The 24,781-nt window shown below is 37.1% G+C and overlaps 1 protein-coding gene across 4 annotated transcripts in view; it reads right to left on the reverse strand.

The window, feature by feature from the left end:
- The window catches only part of Cdk13 (cyclin dependent kinase 13), an 89,167-nt gene that overhangs the window by 49,754 nt on the left and 14,632 nt on the right, over positions 1 to 24,781 (reverse strand). For all 4 annotated transcript variants that reach the window (XM_021216074.1, XM_021216073.1, XM_029547539.1 and 1 more), the window contains exons 2-3: positions 7,541 to 8,197; positions 1,154 to 1,324 (exon numbers count right to left, since the gene is read on the reverse strand). In XM_021216074.1, coding sequence (XP_021071733.1) covers positions 1,154 to 1,324; positions 7,541 to 8,197 — 828 coding nt within the window. The remainder of the gene's footprint in view (positions 1 to 1,153; positions 1,325 to 7,540; positions 8,198 to 24,781) is intronic.

Here is a 24,781-nt window from a genome sequence, read left to right on the forward strand (position 1 = left end):
AGATAAGAACTTCAAAGAGAAGTAGCAACTGTTCCTTTAAAATGCTTTTAGGAATGTAGTTTTTCAGTAAGAAGGTAGAAATACTACTAGAAATCATCAAGGTTTTCTACTCAGTCTCCACAAAATTTTTCATTCAAGGATTCTCTCTCCCCATATATGTATGTGTATATACATGTTCATATGCATACACACACACACATGCACACACACACACAAAGTACAAGTTAGCAAATAGTTAACATAAGAAACTGACTACAAATTACTTACAAAATGATTTAGAGCATTATAAAACACCATCATAAACATACTGAAGATTTTTCACTCAAAAAGTACAGGAAGTCTTAATTCATGTAAAACCACAACTCAGAATTCCATATGTGGGTAGTGGTTAATAGATATGTCAAAAATCAAATTCTCTAAAAAGATATTTCTTTGTTATATTTTGATATTTAATAGCAGGGCCAACATAGACTCCCTGAAGAATTATAGCAAAAGGATTCAAGGATAGACTAAAGTTTTCTTCTCTTAATAGAAAACGATTTTATATTTTTAAATTAGATGCTACCTGAAGAGCAATTTTAAATCAAATCTATGCCAAAAGTTTTAAACTTTTCCTTTCCTGAGTAGACATTTTTTTTAAAGTATTTTTAAAAGTATTTTATTTCTTACCTTCAAGGAAAAGAACTCTACCCGATATTTAACATGAAGCTACACCAGCTCCATTTTAAAAAATTCTGTCTCTTGGAAAATTACAAACGCATAGTTATATGAAAAAATGAGTAGTTAAAAGCAAAGGAAAGCACTACCCATACTGATTTTGTTTTTGTACACTGAAAGCTGTCTTCCATTTTGTTCAATTTCAGTGTTTTTATATTAGTTAGCTATCTTAATGATAGATTAGTGTCTTTGAGACACGTAACACCCCCAAATTAATAATTACGAACTGTAAGAAAATTTCATTTGGTTTTATTAGTCACTGCAAATAGGTACCACCCTTCATGAATATTTGTTTCAGAACTCTAAACCAACCTGTATATTTATGTTCAAATATATATACACTTTTCATTTAAATCTTACTGTTTTCTACGTTTTTAGTTATCCAGGATATAGTGTGTCCAGTCAACTTAAGTGCCAGTAGAAAGCAAGCACATACTTAGGCCTTCGTTTGCTATGTAACTGTGCTGCTGTTTTCTTCTCCTCTGGGCTCTTGGAAAGATCATCTCCTCCTGGTAACTCAGGGGGCAATGGTAAATCAGCAAGCAGACATCGGAGTTTCTTTTCTACTTCTTTTTTAACTGCTTTGACAGAAATGTTGCCTCTTAAGCTAAAGAAAAAAAAAGGGGAGGGAATAAGTCATAACAACCATAAATAATTGATTACATGATAAAACTATGGTCATATTTTAAAATTTAAGCAGCATGCAAACGCTGTATAGCATGTCATACTTCAAGTCCATCTAAACAGATTATTATCCTTCAACCACTAAGTAAAAACTTTAAGAAAAAGGTGACACAAAATTTAAGTAAAAACCACAGAAATCTATAAAGAGTAGACCTTAATTGATAGTAGTATATGAATACTGACTAAATGTAGTAAGTGCAAGACAAATGGGGATTCAATATCTTTTTATCTTTGCAAATCTGAAACTTTTTAAAAATAAAGTCTAGGAAACTGGGAAGATGGAGTCATGGTGCTAGGCATTCAAGCTTTAAGAACCTGGATTCAAATCTCAAAAATCTACATAAAGCTGGGCACAGCAGCACAGTCTACAATCTCCGTAATCTTCATCTGAGAGGGGAGGGGAGGAGGCAGGAGAATCCTTGAAAAGCTCATTGGCCAGCTACCCTGGTGTTTATAGTAGAGTAACAAAGTGAAGTTGCCTAAAACAAGGTCAGAACCAACATTCAAGGTTGTCCTTTAAGCCTATACCAGCAGCATCCACATGCACATACAAATAACAAAGTTTAAACTTTAAAAAAAAAAAAAATAAACTCTAACTTTCAAAATTATGAATTAAAAAGAAAGAATCAATCAATATGCTTTGCAAGAAACCTCATAATTTTGTAGTATTTGATTCTGACAGGGAGACAATGATGCCTTCTTTTTAGTAAATAAAAATCACAAACTACAATTAGCACACGATTCTCTTGCCCATTAACATAATCAAAACCAATGAATTCACTTTTAATCTCAGCACTTGGGATGTACAGGCAGGTGGATGGAACTCTGAATTTGAGGCCAGTCTGGTTCCAGGACAGGCAGAACTACATAGTGAGACCTTGCTTTTAAAAAAAAAAAAAAAAAAAAAAAAAAAAGTTATTTCTCAGCTGTTCCAGCTGCCCTGCCTTTACTCTGCCATCATGAATGCTAACCCTCCATAATAGAATTACAAGTGAATTAAAGGCCTGGTTAGTTCTACACTTTTTTTTTTTAATTTCCAGAGAGTTATAATTTTTAAATTGTATCTGAAGTTGTGATTTTTAAATTGTATCTGAACTTGCAATTGATAATTTAAAATTTCCAAAATACAAAAAAAAAAAAAAAATCTGTTACCCAAGAGAACCTTTTAACGATAAAAACAGAGAATTTATTACATAAGTATTCAGACCAGGGTTTTGTTGTTGGTGGTGGTTTTGATTTGTTTTCTTTTATTTTGCTTTTCAAGAAAAGCTGTACAACACTGGGCCCAAATTTTTGAAGGGAGGGCTATGGTTGAGGTTGGTGTTCAGTAGGAGGATGGCCCAGCATGTACAACTCATTCTTGAGTTAAACCCCAAAACCACTAAACAAAAGAGAAAAATAAACCGCTTCACTTTCATACTACTAAACTTCCCCTTTAATAAAAATTAAGAGTGAGTGTCAATATACCAGGTATCTAGAGGATAAAACACAAACACTAAAGTACAAGCCATGAAATAATACGTTGATAGACAACAAAGTACACAGAAACACAGCTATTCCTCAGAGTTTTTATATGTAACATTTCAAATTCGTCAAACTCTGGCAGCAAAACTGCTACAAGAAAGAAGGTGGCAAACCAGACCATCTCTTTCTTCTTCCTGTAACAACCTAAACCAAGTTCTGTGAGAGAAATCTTTTGAGTTCACCTTTTATTTTATAAGCTAAGATTATAAAGGAAAAAAAGTGATTTGACTAGAAAAAATAGAAAATATCCATAGCAAGTAAAAACAAAAATAAGTATCAGGCATAGTGGTGCAAACTTTTAATTCCAACACTCAGGAGGCAAAGACAGGCGGATGTCTGTGGTTTTTAAGGCCAGCCTCATCTAATAGCAAACTCCAGGCCAGCTATACATTTCTCAAAAAAAAAAAAAGAAAAAGAAAAGAAAAAGGAAAACACACCCCCAAAACAAATGTCAATGAAAAACAAGAGTCTGAACTACAAAGATCAAAAGTCCTAGTGAGAAGATTCTACTATAAAGGGAAGAACTGAAGGCTCTGAGCCACACAACATACCAAGTGCCTGTACCCTTAGTAACCAAATAAGCACAAAACCTAACAATGTAGCTTCAAGACTATAAAAATCCAAAATGTTAAAATCTATTACTGTTAAGATGATTCCATACCCAAAAAGGAGGGCTCATGATGACTCAGGCCTTTAACCCCAGCACTCTGGAGATTGAGTGGGCAGAGGCAGGTAGATGCCAATCTTGTCTACAACCTGAGTTCCAAGAAAGCCAGGGATACACAGAGAAACCATGTCTCAAAAAAAAACAACAACAAAAGGTGATTTCATAACATTTCAGAATATAAACTAGCATGGCCTTGTTTGGATACAATTTGTTGCTTTCATTTCTAAAGTTTTAAATGGATATAATTTGTCATATTCTATCTTAACCAATTGTCTATGTACATTAATAGTAGAAAGTATGATGTATTGATTGTTATAGATAAGCATATTGAACCTATCAAGATTAACATGGAAATATCTTCAACACAGTAAATGGAAAAAAAANAAAAAAAAAAAAAAGGAAAGGAAAGGAGTATCACCCTAATTCATTTTAAATAAAGAAAACAATCATGTTTTTTGTAAAAACACAATGGTAACAGAAGAAACAGTTTATTGCAGTTCTAAGAGATTCAAAGTGAGTATGACATATACTATTTGGCTAAGACTCATAGAGGATCCAATCAAGTAAAAAGGTGAAAAGATTTAGCTTAGAGGAACCTCTGATTGGTTGACTGTGACTAATAATGTAGAAAAGAGTTCCCTGCAATTAAGAAGACTGGGAGGAGTAGAAAGAACTGCCTTTTTAATATTAGCTTTATTAACAGCTATTAAGAGTGTGATGGTTTGTATATTCTTGGACCAGGGAGTGGCACCATTTGGTGGTGTGGCCTTGTTGGAGTAGGTGTGTCATTGTGGGTGTGGGCATAAGATCCTCACCCTAGTTGCCTGGAAGTCAGTCTTCTACTAGCAGCCTTTGGATGAAGATGTAGAACTCTCAGCTCCTTCTGTGCCATGCCTGCCTGGATACTGCCATGCTCCCACCTTGACGATAATGGACTGAACCTCTGAACCTGTAAGCCAGCCCCAATTAAATGTTGTTTTTATAAACTTGCCTTGGTCATGGTGTCTGTTCACAGCAGTAAAACCCTAAGACAGAAGTTGGTACCAGGAGTGGGGTATTGCTGTGATAGGCCTGACCATTGCTTTTATTTGGAAGAATGTGGATTTGGGGACTTTGGATTTGGAATGCAGTGGAATGCTTTAATCAAATTCCAAAATCATCATTTGCAATTCCAATTACAGTAACTGATTAAGACAAATCTTATTAGTGGGTGCTAAACCATTAGGTGACCAGTTGCAGGGAAAACAAATCTTAAAACTGACAAATGTGTTATCCTACAAATTCTACATGCAAAAGGGTCACAAGTACCTTCTACATAGAGGTTTTAAGGTTGGTCATCACTTAACCAAGTTATCACATCACAATTTAACATTGTGTTCATCATACAATAGGAAGTACATAAAATCATCTAAATATTCTGGCCCAAAACTGTTATTTGTTCTCAACCAAACCAAGATCCAACAGATTTCTAGTTTATAGGAAATGGAAAGGTAAGAGAAGAGCAAGTGAACTGTCATCAAGAAGATATAATCAGACAAACACTACTATAAAACTACAGAGAGATGGCTCAGCGGTTAAGAACACTGACTGCTCTTCCAGAAGTCCTGAGTTCAATTCCGAGCTACCACATGGTGGCTCAAAACCATCTGTAATGTGAACCAATGCCCTCTTCTGGTGTGTCTGAAGACAGTGACAGTATATTTACATATATAAAATAAATAAATCTTTAAAAAAAAAAAAAAAAAAAGACTACAGATCCAGAGTCTTCAACTCGTGAGGGTAACATTGCAATTGTCTTAGGTTACATAAATAGTACTTGTGACTAAACTGAAAACTTTGGCAACCACTTATTTTCAAAAGATGTGCATACACATATACCTTCCCTATACAGAAAATTTAAAAGCATGGAAATAAATATTAAATAAAATATTAGCATTTGTTGACACTAAAAATTTGGTTCTCAACCTGTAGTCACAACCCTTTGGGGAAGGAGGAGGCTTAACAATCCTTTCACAGGGGTTGCCTGAGATCACCTTGCATATTAGATATACGTACAATTCATAACAGTAACAAATTACAGTTATGAAGTAGGAACAAAAATAATTTTAAGGTTAGGGGTTAACACATACAAACAACTGTATTAAAAGGTCTCAGCATTAGGAATATCGAAAACCACTACTCTAGAAGGTTGTATAGATGCTAATTTTATTATTTAACTTTTTTCAATGCCAGAATACATAAAACAGAGTACAGATTTATAAAATCATAGTCACAAAACAACACGTAAAATCTTTCATAGGTAATTATTTAAGGATATAGCTGTGACAGTTAGCTAGGAATGGGTAAAAGCATGCTTAAAAAAAGCAAGATGTGACTACTGAGACTGTATAGACCTTAACGGTTCTTTAAAATAACCTTTAGAAATCCAGTGAATAACAAGTAAATAAAGATGGCTTTCACATTCAGGTTCATTCAGGATTTCAAAAGCATATCAGGACAGAAAAGATGATCTCTGTATCATACATCAACAAGATATAGACAATTTCAACAAAATTCCTCCCCCCATCGCCCTACACCAGGTTGCTATAAAACTGGTGAAAGGGAATGTGGGGTATGGAGTTGCTCCCCCTTATGAAAGAGGGAGAAGCCCAACATTATGTGCTTATAAAAACCTAAAAACCAGTCCTTTTCAAACAAAGCATGAAGTCTATTATACCTTGGCTACTCTCTGCACAAAAGCAATTAGTCATTTTATTTCTTTATTTAATAAAAGCATCATTACCCTAAGGTAGTCAGTATTTCCTGTTGTCTTGATTTATACTAAAGCTAATAATCATAGTATCTGAGATGCATAGAACTTTAGATTACAAAATTTTATCAGGTCACTTAATTTAAATAACTAATCTAGCCGGACAGTGGTAGCACATGCCTTTAATCCCAGCACTTGTGAGGCAGAGGCAGGTGGATTTCTAAGTTCGAGGCCAGCCTGGTCTACAGAGTGAGTCCCAGGATAGCCAGGGCTACACAGAGAACCCTTGTCTTGAGAAAACCAAAAAAAAAAAAAAAAGAAAAAAGAAAAAAAAAATTCTATGATTTTTCAGGATAAATATTTTTACTTTTGGATATAAATACATGGAATAGAGCACAGAAAAACTGAAAACATAAGACTATCAACAACTGGGCTGGAGAGATGGCTCAGTGGTTAAGAGCACTGACTGCTCTTTCAAAGGTCCTGAGTTCAAATCCCAGCAACCACATGGTGGCTCACAACCATCTGTAATGAAATCTGCCACCCTCTTCTGGAGTGTCTGAAGACAGCAACAGTGTACTTACATATAATAAATAAATATTAAAAAAAAAAAAAAGACTATCAACAACTACTATAACCTTATACTTGTGATCCACTAACAAAATTATACTTCTAACAAAACTTAGACTATAAAAATATCTTTTTCCCTATCCAGGTAATTTTAGCCACTTTTCTCTTTCACAGTACATTTTTATTTAGTTAATTAAAACTTTGCTGAAAGTAATATCTCCTCTTCATATACTTAAAACTTGTACTTAAATCAATCACTGAAAGAAATAAGTTAATGGCAGACATGTCTGTAGTAGTATTCAGTAACAGTAAGAAAACATACATACAAAACATGCAAACCCACAAAGACACAATCAAAACAGAAAAACAAGAGACAGTATAGATCAAGCAAACTGTAGCTGGGTGAGTGTGGTGGAGCACACCCATAATACAAGCACTCAGGAGATCTGCAGAGGCAGGAAGCTCTCTGTGGGTTAAGAGGTTAGCCTATTCTAAACACTTAAGTTCCAGACCAGCCTACATAGTGTAAGGCCCTCTGATTCTCCTTCCCTGCCCATTCCTTAAAAAACAGCAAAATAAGCAGACTTTTTCTTTGAAGAGTTACTAATTTCAAATTTGTCTGGACTTACCTCTCAGCATCTTTATCTTCAGGCAGCATGGGAGGCAAAGGTAATGGCGGTAATGTAGAGGTGACTAAAGCCACATGTTGCTCCTTCTCCTTGGCTCCTATACTTGGTGTGAGTGGCTTGGTTTTCTCTTTAGTGGAAACTGGTTCTTCCTTTGTAGCAGCAGATTTACTCTCCTTCCCGACAACTGTTTTCTTGGTGGCTTTCTCTACCGTCAAATTATTGTCTACCTTTGTTACTTGAAGCGGTGGCTTTGTTTTTGCTTTGTCACTTTTGACGGTCGCACCACTTGAAGGAGAAGGTGCATGCTCAGTTTTCAGTTTTTTGACTTCCTTCACATGGTTTGTCTGTGAGACGCTGGCACCGGTTTCTGTGTTCCCCTTGGTGGGTGTAGAAGCATTTGAGGCTTTGGCAGCTTTGGCAGCTGCTTCAGCAGCCTTAGCAGCTTCTGCAGCTTTTGCTGCCTCTGCAGCTCTAGCTGCCTCTGCAGCTCGTGCCTTTTTATTCTTATTCAATTCAGCTGCCAAGCTACTCTTCAGAGTTAGTGTGCTAGGAGAAATGCTTGAATGACGACTTCTCGATCTAGACAATCTGTGCCTGCTACGAGATCTTGAGTGCCTAGATGAATATGGGCTTCTGCTTCGGGATTTGGCAGATCGTCTGATGAAAAATAATTTAACATTTAGTCAGTAACCAAATTAAACTTTGTAGAGTGCTAATTTAAATCTCTGAAATGAAACAAATTTACTTAATTTCAAAATGGTAATACAGTGTTTCTGAAGTTGCTGTCATTGAATAAAATACCAGATGACAATTTTCTTTAAAATATTCCTCCTTTCTCTGGCCTGTGAACGCCCAAAGATAAACCTGAATTTAAAACAAACAAACAAACAAACACCAACCCCCCCTAAGAAATGCAACAATTAGGGCAGCAACAGGCCATCACTGTTAACTCAGAAAGGAGAAGTCTTCCACTCCTCTCTACCCACCCTCCCCTCACTTGGTTATATTTTCTGGCACAAACTGTTGTCTCTTCACCACCATGACTCCCATTTTTGACACTTCAGAGCTCCCTGCTACTCCTCTATCTTACCCCTGCAATCACTTCATTAAAAATCCAGCACCTACATTGACTCTCACAAACATTCCTAACTCCCAGTTCCAAAAAACTCTGACGCCCTCTTCTGACCTCCACAGGCTACTGTGCACACAGGGTGGCACACTCAGTTGTGTACACACATCCCTAATACGTTGGCAGAAAAATGTATCTGTACTGGAAATATAAAGTCTTTTAAAAAAATAATCTCTTGCCCATCTAAATTGGATTCCATTTTTTTTAAGAGCTTTATCTAACTAGCTATGTTTTGTGTGTGTATGGGGTTGGAAGGTAATTAAATTCACAATTTTTAACTCTACAGGAGACAGATTAACACAATTTAACATACTAGAAGAAAAGGCAGCTCTCACTAGACTGGTAGAAATGATGGTTATAAAGTAGGACAGGTTAACACAGTAAACTACCAAAGACAGCCCTTTCTTAAGAAACTGCAGAAATTACAGGAAGCAGGAAAAGTAAAGCAAGACATTCTAGAAACCCATAGTGAAAATAGGCAGAAAAAAATGTCCTTTATGGCTAGCATCAGAGATACTTTTATAAACAATCTATAACTCTAGAATACAAGTGAAATTACTAGGCATAAAATTAAATGAAAATCAGTTTGATAGTCTAAAATTTAATATAGAAAAACAAAACTCAGCCAGGCATGGTGGTACATGTCTTTTAATCCCAGCACTTAGAAGGCAGAGGCAGTCAAATCTCTGTGAATTCTAGGTTAGCCTGGTCTATAAATCAAGTTCCAGGACAGCCAGGCCTACACAGAGAAACCCTGTCTAAAAAACCAAGAACAAAAGCCAGGTGTGGTGGTGCATGCCTTTAATCCCAGCACTTGGGAGGCAGAGGCAGACAGACTTCTGAGTTCGAGGCCAGCCTGGTCTACAAAGTGAGTTACCCTATCTCGAAAAACCAAAAACAAAACAAAACTCTAATTTTGGTAACTTTTTGCCATACATTACTAAAAGCATTACCACTTTACTAATGCTTCCGGCATATGGTTGTTAAGAGTAAGAAAAAAAAATGCATATTCAAACTTGTAACAAATTACACTATAACTTATAAAATTTTCCCTTTTAAAAACTTTTCTTGGACTGACAATACAGTTCAATCAAAGTGCTTGCCCCGAAATCTGAGTACAAAAATTCAATCTCTGCAAGCTGTCCTGACCTCAATACTCACTCTCTCTCTCTCTCTCTCTCTCTCTCTCTCTCTCTCTCTCTCTCTCTCACACACACACACACACACACACACACACACTCACATAAGTTAATACAATTAAAATATTTTCTTCTAATAGTTCTATACTGTTGAATCTACAATGAGCACATATTAATTATTCATTGATTGGTTTCGACAAGTTAAAAGAGCTCTTTAGGAGCAGAAAAGATGGCTCACAGGTTACGAGCACAATGTGCTCTCAAAGGATGACCACCAAGGTCAGGCACCCTGCTCTAGGAAATCCAAAGGCCCTGTCTGGCTTCAATAGACAAAATGTTTAATTTGCACATACTTATACACAGACATAAACATAATAAGAATTTTAAAAGACATCTTTTAAGGTAAGAGATGGTCTGGAGAGATGGCTCAATGGTTAAGAGCACTGGCTGCTCTTCCAGAGATACTGGGTTCAATTCCCGGCATCCACATGGCAGCTCACAACTGTCTGTAACTCCAGTTCCAGGGCATCTGACACCTTCATAAAATAAAAGAGAGACACTTAAAAAGAGAGAGAGATTATGCTCCTAAGAAGTTTTCCCAAACTCGGGCTGGTGAGATGGCTCAGTGGGTAAGAACACCCGACTGCTCTTCCGAAGGTCCAGAGTTCAAATCCCAGCAACCACATGGTGGCTCACAACCATCCGTAACAAGATCTGACACCCTCTTCTGGAGTGGCTGAAGACAGCTACAGTGTACTTACATATAATAAATAAATAGTTTTCCCAAACTCATACAACTCAAATAAAATCAGAATTGCAACTCAAACTAACTAGGGCTCACTATTAATTAGTTGTGGTGACTCCCAACCATAAAATTACTTTTATGACTACTTCATGACTGTAATTTTGCTAAGGTATGTCTGAAAAGTAATGTAAATATTTTTTAAATATTTTTGGAGACAGAAATAAGCCAAAGGGGCTCAGCAAAGGAGTCAATACTCACAAACTGAGAATAGCTAGCTGCCTTAAAGAGAGAACATAATGTCCACTGAAGCTAGATGAGGCCTTTGGATCTCCTAGAGCTAAGTGCCTGACCTTGGTGCTGATCTTTTGAGAGCATGTAGTGCTCTTAACCCTTGAGTCATCTTTTCTGCTTCTAAAGAGTTCTTTTTAACAAGTGAATAATATGTGCTCAACTATATCAGAGACTTTGCAAGAATCCAGTTCTTAACATTGTACTTGGTGAATAAACACAAATTCAGGTTGATTTGCCCTTTGCCACCAAGGCTACTGCAATATACCCTCTTTTCCACAGCTCTTATCAGCAGCACTGTATTCTTGCCACTTCAGAGTTCCAGGTTACTACTGACTAAGCATCCTTTATTAACTCCTTTAATCTACATCTTACATCACCTCTATGATCCCAATTTAAAGTCTCTTGAACCACCTAAGATGGATTTCACTCTTTCTAGAAGGTCACTAGCTAAGAGGTACACCAAGTATATCAAAATAGGTATGCCAAAATACTTAATCACAATTTTAGCTTCCTAAATTATTTTTGCTAAAGAATATTCAATCTGTCATTGGGTATCATCTCCCAGTATAACTTCCTAGGATGATAGAAAACACAGAAGCTCGTGTAATAAATTTCCAATACTACTGTTATCCATTATCTCCAATTTTTCTTATCCCACTGTTTCTGTCTTATCTTACATCCTCAGGGAATTCTCTCAGTCACATTTACTTTACAAGCTTGTTAAGTCCTCAAAAGAGGTATGAAATGTTTACCAAACTGAAAATCACCATGTTGTTTTTTCCCCCCAAAATGGTGTCTTTCTACCTCCATGGTTAGTGCACAATAATTAGTAAATGGAACCTGTGTTTAAAAAACAAACAAACAAACAAAAAAAAAAACATGGTACATACACGAAATGGAACTTCACTGAGCCATAAGCAAAATCAAATGGCATTTGTAGGAAAATGAAAGTGGAAATTGTTATGTTAGGCGAATTAAACAAGATTCATTTTTTAAAAGCTCATGTTTCTCTTAAATGCACAATTTAGATTTTAAATTATTTGTGTATAGTTTTTAAAAGATCTCTAGATGCAACACTTACCTACCTTCCTAAGTCAAAATTTCAAATGCCTGGACATGAAGATATTAATCGGGCAAAAATCTCTTGTGTGTGTGAGACCAGCCAGGTCTACATAGTGAGTTCCAGACTAGCCAGGGCTACGTAATCAGACACTGGCTTTAAAAAAAAAAAAAAAAAAAAGACAACAAACGATGCTCCTCTGTACTAAACTTATTATGCACTGTTTTAAGTGTTCTGCTAACTATTTCCAACAGCACTGTAGAAGACTCTTAAATGTATCTCATTTAATACCTAGCTTACCTAATCTGTACTATTATAGTCAAATTACTGATTCCATCAGATCTGGCACCATCTGAAATTAAGACTTGGAAAGTGCATATATAGTCTTAATATTTGCTCCTTTTAACATTCTCTATTTTTAATTTTACTATTCTTTATCTATTTAACTAGTCTATAAATTCATTTCCTGGCAAACACATTGATTCTAACTCTCTATGTACTCCCTTATAGCCATACTCTCTGAATATTGTCACTAGCAAACTACCTCAAATACAATGACTTAGAGCAATACAAATTACCTCACAGTTCTAAGACAGAAATCCAGTGAGCTCTGAAAAATTAAACCATCTATCTCTGCTGAAATCTCTTGGAAAAATCTGTTCTCTTACCATTCCCAGCTTCACTTACTCAAGACCTCCATCACTCAGGCCTCTCTTTTTATCGTATTTCTTTCCTCTGTTTCTATCATCACATGGCATTTCTGACTCAACCTTTCATTCATTCAATCATATATGTACTACCTAGGTAATTTATTATCTCTCCATCTCGAAATCCTTAACTTAATGATACCCACTTTTTAATCATACCAACTTTTTGCCACAATATACTTTATATACACATTCTAGGGAGTATAACATAAATATTTTAAGGGACCACTATGTGGCCTACCATACTGTCCACTCTTACCCTCAAAATCACTTTTCTCTCTCACCCTATCACCTCTTCTCTCTTTTTTTTTTTTTTTTGGTTTTTCAAGACAGGGTTTCTCTGTGTAGTCCTGGCTGTCCTGGAACTCACTTTGTAGACCAGGCTGGCCTCGAACTCAGAAATCCGCCTGCCTCTGCCTCCCGAGTGCTGGGATTAAAGGCATGCGCCACCACGCCTGGCTCTCACCTCTTCTCTTAATCTACCCTATCCAGCTGATACATTCTCTCTGTTCCATTTATTATTGTAGATAGAATAACCAAACCAATACTCACTGTTGAATGAAGTTATTTACATGTTCCAAGTCCTTCACTGGCTTTTTCTTCTTAGTTGTTACTGTAAGCCTTCACAACTTTCTTCATGCTCACAACCTCAGTTCCAAGATTTACCAGGCATGTCTTCTCCCAAACTATAATTACCTTCCACCTTACATACAACCTCACTGCTATCTAAAACTGACCCCTCTGGTAAACTATTGATGCCTCATTCTCCTGAATCTTGCCTTGTGGGGTATTGACCAAAAATATCATAGCCTGAAAGCATGTCAAAAATGTTGTTTCTCACGTCCTTACCCATACCTATAGTCTCATACATATAATAATATTTATTTTAAATTGGAGACAGGTTAATCAAAAGGTGCTGGTTGGTACCTTGGTATTTTATCTTTCCTGCTGCTCAAACTCCTGGGCCCATAAACTCATAGTCACTGAAATTAACTAGGAAATAAGTATATTTTACAAAACTAGAACAAGAAAAATTCAATGTCTACAATGACAATATTAAGTACATTCTTAAAAATACTTCCTACCATTTCTGTTTCCTTAGTTTCTTCCTGACTACATATGCTGGCAGCTTCTGCCTCTTAAGGTTCTTCTTCCTTACTATATTTATTCTCACACAGATTTTAATTTATACTTACAAACTGTGGTGGTCTGAATAAGAATGGCCCTCACAGGCTCATAGATTTGAATGTTTAATCACCAGAGAGTGGCACTATTTGAAAGGATTAGAAGGATTAGGAGGTGTGGCCTTGTTGGAGGAAGTGTGTCACTGGAGTGGGCTCTTGAGGTTTCAAAAGCCCATGCCAGGCCCAGTCTCTCGCTCTTTCTCTCTCTCTCTCTCTCTCTGCCTACGGATCAGGATGTAGAACTCTCAGCTACTTCTCCAGCACCATGTCTGCCTGCTTGTCGCCATGCTTCCCACCAGGATGATAATGGACTAACCTCTGAAACTGTAAGCAAGCAAACAATTAAATGCTTTTTATAAGAATTGCCTTGGTCATAAGTGTCAATAGAATAGATACACATGATAGCTTAGACCCCAGTCTCTTAGGCTGTTTGAATTGCTAAATGTTTCTTTACAAATTAGTCATCAGATGGATTTTGGCATGGGATTAGGATATGATTCCCATCAATTTCTAAAAGGACCAAAAACCTACCTTGTCCATTTTGTATTATTTATGTGAAGCAGTGCTCTTGGTACTGACCATCATAAAACAAACAACACTGAAGAGCTCTACATATGACAGTATTAAGTCAACATTTAATTCTTCATGTAAAAGTGAAAAAGTATAAGCATTTCTTTAGTATCAAATCTGGTTAGGACTTTAATAGCATTGTATTCTTATCAAAGAATTGTTTTAAAATAAATTTGTAATTTATTATCAGTAACTATCTGAACTGTATAGCTATTTTGTATGCCTCTATACCTGAAATGGATATGAACCCCTGGTTTAAAAACTCACCTCCTCCTCACTTCCAACTACCATTCATAGCCCTCAGTTCAATACAGCTAAACTATTAAGGTGTATTAAATCTGAAATATTTCCTATTCTCTTGCAATGGTGCCCGCTAAAAGAGCAAAAACCTGAAGTCACTGTACACTCCACAAGTTCTCTTTTTCCCCATACTCAATTCATCTCCAAGTCCTATCAACTCTTTAATTCTTCAGTTTTAACTAGTCTCCAGATTCTTTAGCCTAAACAGCTACAGCTACTCTCACTATTAGATTCTGAATAATAACTTTCTTGGAGTGGTCTCTATACCAGGCTCCTACATAAAATCTTCACCTGTTCTAATTACTCTCAGTGCAGCTACCTGAGTAATCTTCCAATTACCCCTCTACCAAAACTCCTTAATCATAGCATGTACACAAAGTTCTTGTCCAGCCATTCAAAATTAATCAAGTATCAGGCCTAGAATGTTTTTTCTCACATTTCTCCTGTATTTGCCAAAAGGATACTTAACATCTCATGCATAATGTTTATCACCTATCTAAAATTTACCCTCACTTGAACTAGATTCAACTGATAACCTAGCATACAAGAAACCCTGAGTAAAAATCACCCACACAACATAAACCAAGCATGATGGAGCACAACTATAATTCCATCACTCCGTAGTTGGAGGTAGAAAAAAATCAAATCAAAGTTTTAAGCTACACAGCAAGCTCCAGACCACAATGGGACACATGAGACTGTCTACACACACACACACACACACAAACCCACCTCTATCTTAATATGATGACAGAGATAGAGATATTCTGTCCAATAATCCTCCCACATTGTCTCGTGTCATTATAATAAAAATAATTTAACCATCTTGCCATATTAAACTAAGAGAACTATCTTCAAAGCTTTGACTCTGAATACAAACCTTGCCAATTCCATATGCTCAAAAGTATTTATATAAGAAACACCACTGATGCTATTCTTCTGGAATGTAATTTCACCTTGTTAACCCAGTTATCAAGATGCTGCAGATCAGTCTGGTCCTAATCTAGCTTTCCCTGCTGTTAGGTTTGAATGTACTTAGTTCCCACAGGTGCATTCACCACCTGGTGGTACTGTGTGGGAAGGCTATAAAAACTTTGGAGTAGAAACTTGCTTAAGTCAATCTATCACTAGTGGCAGGCTCTCAGGTTTTATAGCCTGGCCCAACTTCCTGTTTTCTCTGCTTGTGTATGAACAAGAAATGACTAGCCAGTCTCAAACCTAATGCTGCCATGCCTGCCCCACCACGATAACACTGTATACCCTCTGGAACTGTAAATAAAATAAACCTCTTTTCAGCCAAAGGTGCTTTTTGTCAAGGAATTATATCACAGCACCATAAACAAAACTAATATACCTAACAACTACTAGATTTGACCAATGCTACTGTGTTTTCACAGACTATGAAGAACACCCTCCATCTCTTCATCCCAGTGATGCAGGGATGGTTCAACATACTGAAATCCCTCAACGTAATCCACTACATAAACAAACTCAAAGGGGGGGGGGGACCTCATAGATGCTGAAAATGCATTTGACAAAATTCAACCTCCCTTTCATGTTAAAAAGTCTTGAAAATATCAGCAATTCAAAGTCCATACCTAAACATAGTAAAAGCAACATACAGCAAACCAGTAGCCAACATAAAACTAAATGGAGAGAACCTTGAAGCAATCCCACTAACCCACTAAAACCAGGGAAGGCTGCCCACTCTCTCCCTATCTATTCAATATAGTACTCAAAAGTCCTAGCCAGAGCAATTAGACAACAAAAGGAGATCAAAGGGATACAAACTGGGAAAGAGGAAGTCAAGACAACACTATTTGCAGATGATATGATAGTATACTTAAGAGACCCCAAGGGCTGGTGAGATGGCTCAGTGGGTAAGAGCACCCGACTGCTCTTCCAAAGGTCCAGAGTTCAAATCCCAGTAACCACATGGTGGCTCATAACCATCCGTAACAAGATCTGACGCCCTCTTCTGGAGTGTCTTAAGACAGCTATAGTGTACTTACATATAATAAATAAACAAATCTTTAAAAAAAAAAAAAAAAGACCCCAAAAACTCGACCAGAGAACTCCTACAACTTCAGCAAAGTAACTGGATATAAAATTAACTCAAACAAATCAGTAGCCTTCCTTTATACAAATGATAACAGGCTGAGAAAGAAATTAGGGAACAACACCCTTCACAAAATAAAAGTCACAAATAATATAACATATCTTGGCGTGACTCTAACCAAACAAGTGAAAGATCTGTATGAGAAGAACTTCAAGTCTCAGAAGACCTCAGAAGATGGAAAAATCTACCATGCTCAAGGATTGGCAGGATTAATATAGTAAAAATGGCCATCTTGCGGACAGCAACCTACAAATTGAATGCAATCCCCATCAACATTCCAAATCAATTCTTCATAGAGTTAGAGCAATTCGCAAGTTCATTTGGAATAACAAAAAACCTAAGATAACAAAAACTTTTCTCAACAATAAAAGAACATCTGGGGGAATCCGCATCCCTGACCTCAAGCTGTACTACCGAGCAATAGTGATAAAAACTGCAAGGTACTGGTACAGAGATAAGACAGGTAGATTAATGGGATAGAACTGAAGACCCAGAAATGAAACGACACATTTATGGTCACTCAATCTTTGACAAAGGAGCTAAAACCATCCAGTGGAAAAAAGACAGCATTTTCAACAAATGGTGCTGGTTCAACTGATGGTCAGCATGTAGAAGAATGCAAATTGATCCATTCTCATCTCCTTGTACAAAGCTCAAGTCCACATGAATCAAGGAACTCCACATAAAACCAGATTCACTGAAACAAATAGAAGAGAAAGTGGGAAAAAGCCTTGAACACACGAACACAGGGGAAATTTTCCTGAACAGAATACCAATGGCTTATGCTCTAAGATCAAGAATCATCAAATGGAACCTCACAAAACTGCAAAGCTTCCGTAAGGCAAATGGCACTGTCAATAGGACAAAACAGCAACCAACAGTTTGGGAAAAGATTTTTGCCAACCTACAATCCAATAGAGGTCCAATATCCAATATATACAAAGAACTCAATAAGTTAGACTCAAGAGAACCAAATAACCCTATTTTAAAAATGGGGAACAGAGCTAAACAGAGAAATTCTCAACTGAGGGAACTCGAATGGCTGAGAAACACCTAAAGAAATGTTCAACATCATTAGTCATCAGGGAAATGCAAATCAAAACAACCCTGAGATTCCATCTCCTACCAGTCAGAATGGCTAAGATCAAAAACTCAGGTGACAGCAGATGCTGGCTAGGATGTGGAGAAAGGGGAACACTCCATTGCTAGTGGAATTGTTCCAAATTTTCAAACAATAGTCCAAGAGTCTTTCCTTCATACAGCCTTACCAGCTGAAAGACACAATAGTGCCTTATCAGCACCTATCTTGTGACCAGATCCATCATTCATAACTTTTTAGACATTTACCTCATTACCATATCAAACTATACCTTCTTTGAAGAACATTTTTTAATCAAAGTCAATTTTATTTTGTCACCTTATACTCCATAGCTTAATGCCATTTGGATAGCAATTCTTGGTCAAATGAATATACAAATGAATGTACAAAACACATTTCATTTGACTTGTTCTTCCTTCAGCAATGAAAATACATAGAAAGCAGATGGGAAAACTGGGACAGCATGCTAAGAGACTCATTACGTGTACATCAGAAACTAGGGAAGAATCAAGAGTCAGGCAAGTCATTCTATCCAAAGCCTGGGGCTACTTTCCCCTATCACACTGGACTCTTTCACCTACATTTACTTAGCTCTATGCTAGCTTTCTTTCAAAAATCAGGCTGAAGTTTGTTCTCTGTAATCTGTCCATTTCCTGAAATCTGAACATTTGTCACTTACCACAAGGCACTCCAGAATCAATTTTTTTAAATAACAAAACCAACAATTTATAATTAAATAAAAATAAATGTTTTCCATTGGGAATAAGAGAAGGAAGTCTCTTCTTACCATCTTAGCATTATAGTGGAGATTCTAGTCATTGTAATTAGGCAAGAAAAAAAGTTAATTAAATCCAGAAGCAAGAAAGCCAGCTATGTCAATTATCTGATGGCATAATCTTGTTTATAGAAAAATTCCAGAATCCACTAAAAAAATATGGAAACTAACAAATAAGTCAACAAAGTTTCTGCTTACATAATCAATATGAAAAAAAGTTTTAGTTCTCAGCAGGGCAGTGATGGCCCACACTTAATCCTAGCACTAGGGAGGCAGAGGCAGGCCAATCTCTGAGTTCGAACCAGCCAGTCTACAGAGCAAGTTCCAGAACAGCCAAGGGCATTTTAGTTATACATTAGCAATGAATAGTCAGCACAGACAGGCAGATAGCTCGCTAGGGCTATGGGCCTATCGAAAAATCAAGGTTCAGGATAATAATCTGCCTCAAAGGAAGAAGGAAGAGTAACAAGAAGACACTATAGGATGCCTTCCTCTTGCTTCCATGTGTGCACACATAGGCATGTACACACAGGTACACACATATGTAACACATACAAATAAAAATAAGAATTCAAAAGTCATGTTTTTAAAAACCTACCGAAATATCCAAAATGGCAGACAACACTCAGGTACAGTTGGTCTCAGTTTCCAACCAATAAGCTGGGAAAGCTAAAAAAAAAAAATAGCTATCTGAAAAGTTACATGGTTGGTGGGGAAAAGGTAATACCCAAGTTAGTGGCAGCATCAGCAGGAAAAGCCAGGAAAATCTCCTCTTGTCACTAGGTGTGTGGTACTGTCAATCAACAGAATAGGAGCACACTTTACTTTCTAAAACACTTCTGCTTCTGTGGTGGCTTGGCAGCTGACAGCCTGTGCAAACCACATTCTCAGAAAACTCAGAGCAAGTGGTACAGGGTTAGTATTTCAGTGTTACGAAACAAGGCAAACAGAATACTCCAAGACTGGAAAAGAAACCTTAATCAGCACAGCATTCAATAAGCTGAAACTAATTCAAAGCAACAAGTAGGAATTACCAAGAACTGCAGAGGGGCAGGAGGCAGAGCCAGCATTTGTTTGTATCAGGAGCCCAAAACAAATTTTTCACTAGAATAGTACTCTAAGTTCTATAATGAATTCTAAGAAATGTGACCAGATCTCAGACTCTGAACAGCCTTTCCGGGGGTTGGGGGGGCACGCAGAGAGGATGGAGGCAGAATTACCTATCCCAACCCCAGATCAGTGTAGAAAGCAACAAAGCCCGGAGTGAACATGTAAAAAAGTAGATGAAAGCCTGAGTGACTTGTATTGTTGATGGCCTTATCAAGGACCCAATGTCTCAAACCCAAGGAATGGCAAGACCTTAACCACAGAATGAAGCGGAAAGGGATGACAAGGCCTTCCTATGTACAAGAATGACTGTTCTATGAACACTGGCCAGTGTGTAAAACCTAACTACAGATATCTACTGACTGCAACCTGAAACTGTTCCCATACAGAGAGGACCCGCAAAGACTAGCTGACTCACCTTCCCTCTGCCCTACACATAAACTTGTTAATGTTCTCCAGCAAAGCAAGCACAGCCCACTAGATCCCAGCTTTTCTGTGTTCTGTATGTGTTTGTGTGCCTGTCCTTTCTTCATTCCCTCATCTCCTTCATCAGGAACTCAATAAAGACAAAGGCAATAATAATCCAGACATTTTTCATACCTGTATCCATCTATCTCACTCCTTCTCCACACCTATCATGCCTCTGTTTAATACCCAATGTCACTGGAGCACAGGAACTTGACCCTATTCTGCTGCTGCCTTATACTGCTCCCCACAACTATTTTCCTTTTGCCTTTTCCACTCCCAAAGAATATAGTCTAGTCTGATTTGCAGAGTCTCTGTGCTCAGTCTAAGAACTGGACTCTTAGCTGGGTGTGATGGTGCATGCCTTTAATCCCAGTGCTCAGAAGATAGAGGCAGGCGATCTCTGTGAATTGGAAGATAAGCTTGCTCTACAAAAACAGTTCCGGGATAGCTGTTACATATAGAAATCCTGTCTCAAGAAACCAAAAGAAAAACTGGACAATTCTATATACCAGTGGTACATTAGTATTCCTTCAGACAAAGATGAATCAATCATTCCTCTACCACTTCCTACTACTATAGCTCCATTATTATGAGCATGACCCTCTTTTATCTCTATCACCCCAATGCTAATTACTAGTCTCCCATTTCTTCTTTCCATTAATATGCACTGTAACTAATATATCAGTTCACTAAGTACTAGTGATATCGCTTTGCTCCACAGAATGACTAGCAGCTAAGGAGTGATTGCTATATACTTAGTTATTCTGTTTTCACAGGGGGTGTACTATAAGTAGTTAATGACAACTACCGCGGAAAGTATTCTTACTGACCCTTACAGATACTAACTGGAAGGTAGGAAGGAAGGAAATCAATGATCTAACTCGTGGTGTATAAAGCCCAGGATAAAAAGACAAGTAACATGAAAAGTTAACACAACATCTCATCCAACAGTTATCAACCTCAGAGTAAATGCCCAGAATGAAAGAGACTTAGACAAATTCTAGATCAGGAATCTAAAACAATGACAATATGTTCAAAAATAAAAGAGGGCCTGCATAATCTTCTGATTGCATTAAAAAGGAACATTGAAATAAGAGGTGAATGAAATAAGTCAATGAGGGATAAGAAAATAGACCTCACTAAAGAGATAGGATTAATAAACAAATACCAAACTGAAGTAATGCTAGAAATGAAAAATTCAATCAAATAAAGAGCACAGAGGAAAGGCTAGAAAGATAATTCAGGTGTTAAGAGGACCTGGGTTCAACTCCCAACTGTCTGTAACAGGGCATCCAACGCCCTCCTCTGGCCTCTACACACATAATGCCCAAACAAATATGCAAAGCACCCATACACATAAAGATGTTTTTAAAAAGAGAAACAGCACAGTCACAGCAGAGAAGCAGGTATCCAAGCTCTGCTTGTCCAAAGCCTAACAACCAACTCCCGCCTACCACAGCAACACTTGAGAGTCCAAATCAGAACTCAAAAGAGGTCCCCCATACCCATTCTGCCCACCCTCCTGGTAGTCACCCTACCCACCATTCCAAGGAAACCACATGAAACAACATGAAGCTACATGTACCAAGAATTCCAGGTAAGGAACTTCCAAACCAGTCAAACCCATTTACCAAGATGCACTAGAACCATAATGCCCTATGCTCCTAATCCCACATACAGACTCCGGGACTAGCCTCCTCTATCTGAGAACAATGTGATATTCTATGATCTGCTCCCAGCCCCCACAGAGCACTATTCATTTCCACTGTGACCTTAGCCCCTGCTACTCAAAGACTATTTTCAAAATCTAGCGTACCTTCCACAAACTTCTGAGGTGAAAAGCGAGAATCTTCTAAGACTAAAGTAGGCTCAGAAGTCGGTGCCTATCCCTAGCTGAGCCAATACCACACCTGACGTGCTATTTAACCACCAACAGAATGGCTCTATGAATGAAAAACAATCACCATTCAGCTGATCCAAACAAGACAAGTTGGGGTAACAGCAAGCAAAGATCCAAACACCCAATTAACAAATAAATGTGAGACCAGATGCTGATATCAAAAAACACTTCTCCTGACATTAGCCCCCTAGCATAATATTCCCCAAGAAGAGCAACCCAGCTTAATGTACAATGACTTCAAAATAGCAATTACAAACATCAAAAAAAAAAAAAAAAAAAACTCAGAGTATATGTACAAACCTCTAACTGAATGAAAACTTCAAAAGCACAGTTGACTGAAATAGTAAAAAAAATAGTTCAAGATTTAAAAACACATTTTTAATCTAATTTTTCTTTCTTATCATCTTCCAGTTGGAAATATTTGTAATGTGCAGGGGGTACAATGTTTTTCAGAGTTGAGCTGTCCTTTTCTTTTATATGACTGGTATTCAGGGCATCAGGCACTATGGTGTCACTTATTTCATCTTCTATGAGTAGACCACTCTCTGCAACTAAAGAGACTCTCTAAAGAAAAGCTCAATTGAAACAAAACTCTAATGAAAAGTTCAAGAAGCAAAACAGAAAGCTCAGAGGAAAAGTCTCACCAAAGTATTGAATCATGTGGAAAAGGTCTTAAGGACAAAACAGAGAAGTGGGTAACGCCATGAAAAAAATTAAATCTTTAAAAATAAATAAATAAATTTAAATTAAAAATAAATAAAAAACACCTCTGGAACAGAATTAGCAGGGAAATTGGGACATTACAAAATAACTATACGTAAAGGAAAAGAAGAAACCCAATTCAAAGTCATAGAAAATATTTTCAACAAAATCACAGAAGAAAATTTTCTCCCCAAAAAAGGAAAGAGAAGCTGCCAAGGTACAAAAGAGATACAGAACATCAAATAGACACGGAAAAAAAATTCCCCATGTCACATAAAACATGTACAAAACAAAGAATGTATATTGAAGGCTACAAGAGAGGAAAATCAAGCCACATAGAACGGCAGGTACATCAAAATAACTTTAAAATCATAGTTTGAAAGCCAGAAGGTCCTGAACTGATGATTTCTGTAACCTTTAAAAGACCATACAACCAACACAAACTACTATACCAGGGAAACTTAACATTCACAATCAAAAGAGAAAGAAAAACTTTCCATAATAAAAACAAACTTAAGGAATTTATGTAAACCAAGTCAGTTGCATAGTGGATATCAGTCTAAAGAAAGGTAAACTATATCCAGAAAACAATATATAATCCTATAACAGTGAACCAAATGAAGAAAACACCACAACTAGATGGCAGGAATAAATAAACATTTTTCAATGACAATTCTCAGTATTAATCATCTCAATCTCCTGATAAAAGGACAGGAATAGATTGTATTAGAAAAGAGGATCCAGTACTGTGGAGGCAGAGGTAGGCAGATCTCAAGTTCAAGGCCAGCCTGGTCTATAAAGCAAGTTCCAAGTTCAAAGAGTTACACAGAGAAGCCCTATCTCAAAAATAAAATAAAATAAAATAATAAAATTTAAAAAAAATAAAGGAAGGAAGGAAAAAAGAAAACGGGATCCATCTTTTACTGCCTCTAAAATAAATATCTCACCATCAGTGATAGACTTAGGATAAAGAATGGAAAAAGGTGTCCAAGCAAATGAAACTAAGAAAATAAGCAGGCACAGCTAATCTAATATCTGATTAAAAACAGACTTCAAATCTAGTTAAAAGAGATAGGAAAGGGCATTTCATACTCATCAAAGGAAAAATTCATCAAAAGGATAATACATTCCTAAACATTTATACATCAAGCATGTGGGCATCAATTTCATAAAAGAAAGCATTATAAGATCAAAAAATAACAGACTGACCGTAACATAATGACAGTGAATGACTTCAATACCCCAACTTACCAACAGAAAGGTTATCCTGATAAAAATTCTACAGTTAAATGGCATCATAAATCAAACCGAGCTAATGGACCTTTATAGAAAGAACATTCTGCCAAACACTACAGATACACTTTCATCTTAGTGGCCCATAGAACTTTCTCCAAAATAGACAACAACAAAAATCAGTCACAATATTGAGGAAAATTGAAAGAGCATGCTACATTCTACCTGATCACAAAGGAATAAAGCTGGATAATAATAACAATAACAACAGAAAAGACAATACACAAACTCATAAAAGCTAAACACGCCACTGAATGAAAATTCTTTCATGGGGGAAATCAGGAAGATAATTAATGAACTTCTAGAACTGAATGAAAATGCAAACCAAAACCTGTAAGACACAATGAAGAGATCTTAGAGCACAAATCTGGAGAGAGCTCTCATTAATAATTTAATGTTATACTTGAAGGTCTTGGAAAACAAAAACACCAGAGAGAGAGGAAGAAAGGGAGGAAGAGGAGGAGGGGGAGAGAGGCAGGGAGAGTGGGAGAAAGGGGAGGGAGGAAGTGGAGTAAGGAGGGGGAGTGGGGGAGAGGGAGAGAGGAAAAGGAGAAAAGAGGGGAAAGGGAGAGAGGGGGGGGCAGGGACTGTACAGAAAGGGTCCTGGATACCCAAGTGTCATATCTGAGTCCGACCTTGCGCACATTCCTGAA

The sequence above is a fragment of the Mus pahari genome, chromosome 16 (assembly GCF_900095145.1).
Source record: "Mus pahari chromosome 16, PAHARI_EIJ_v1.1, whole genome shotgun sequence".
Taxonomy (NCBI): domain Eukaryota; kingdom Metazoa; phylum Chordata; class Mammalia; order Rodentia; family Muridae; genus Mus; species Mus pahari.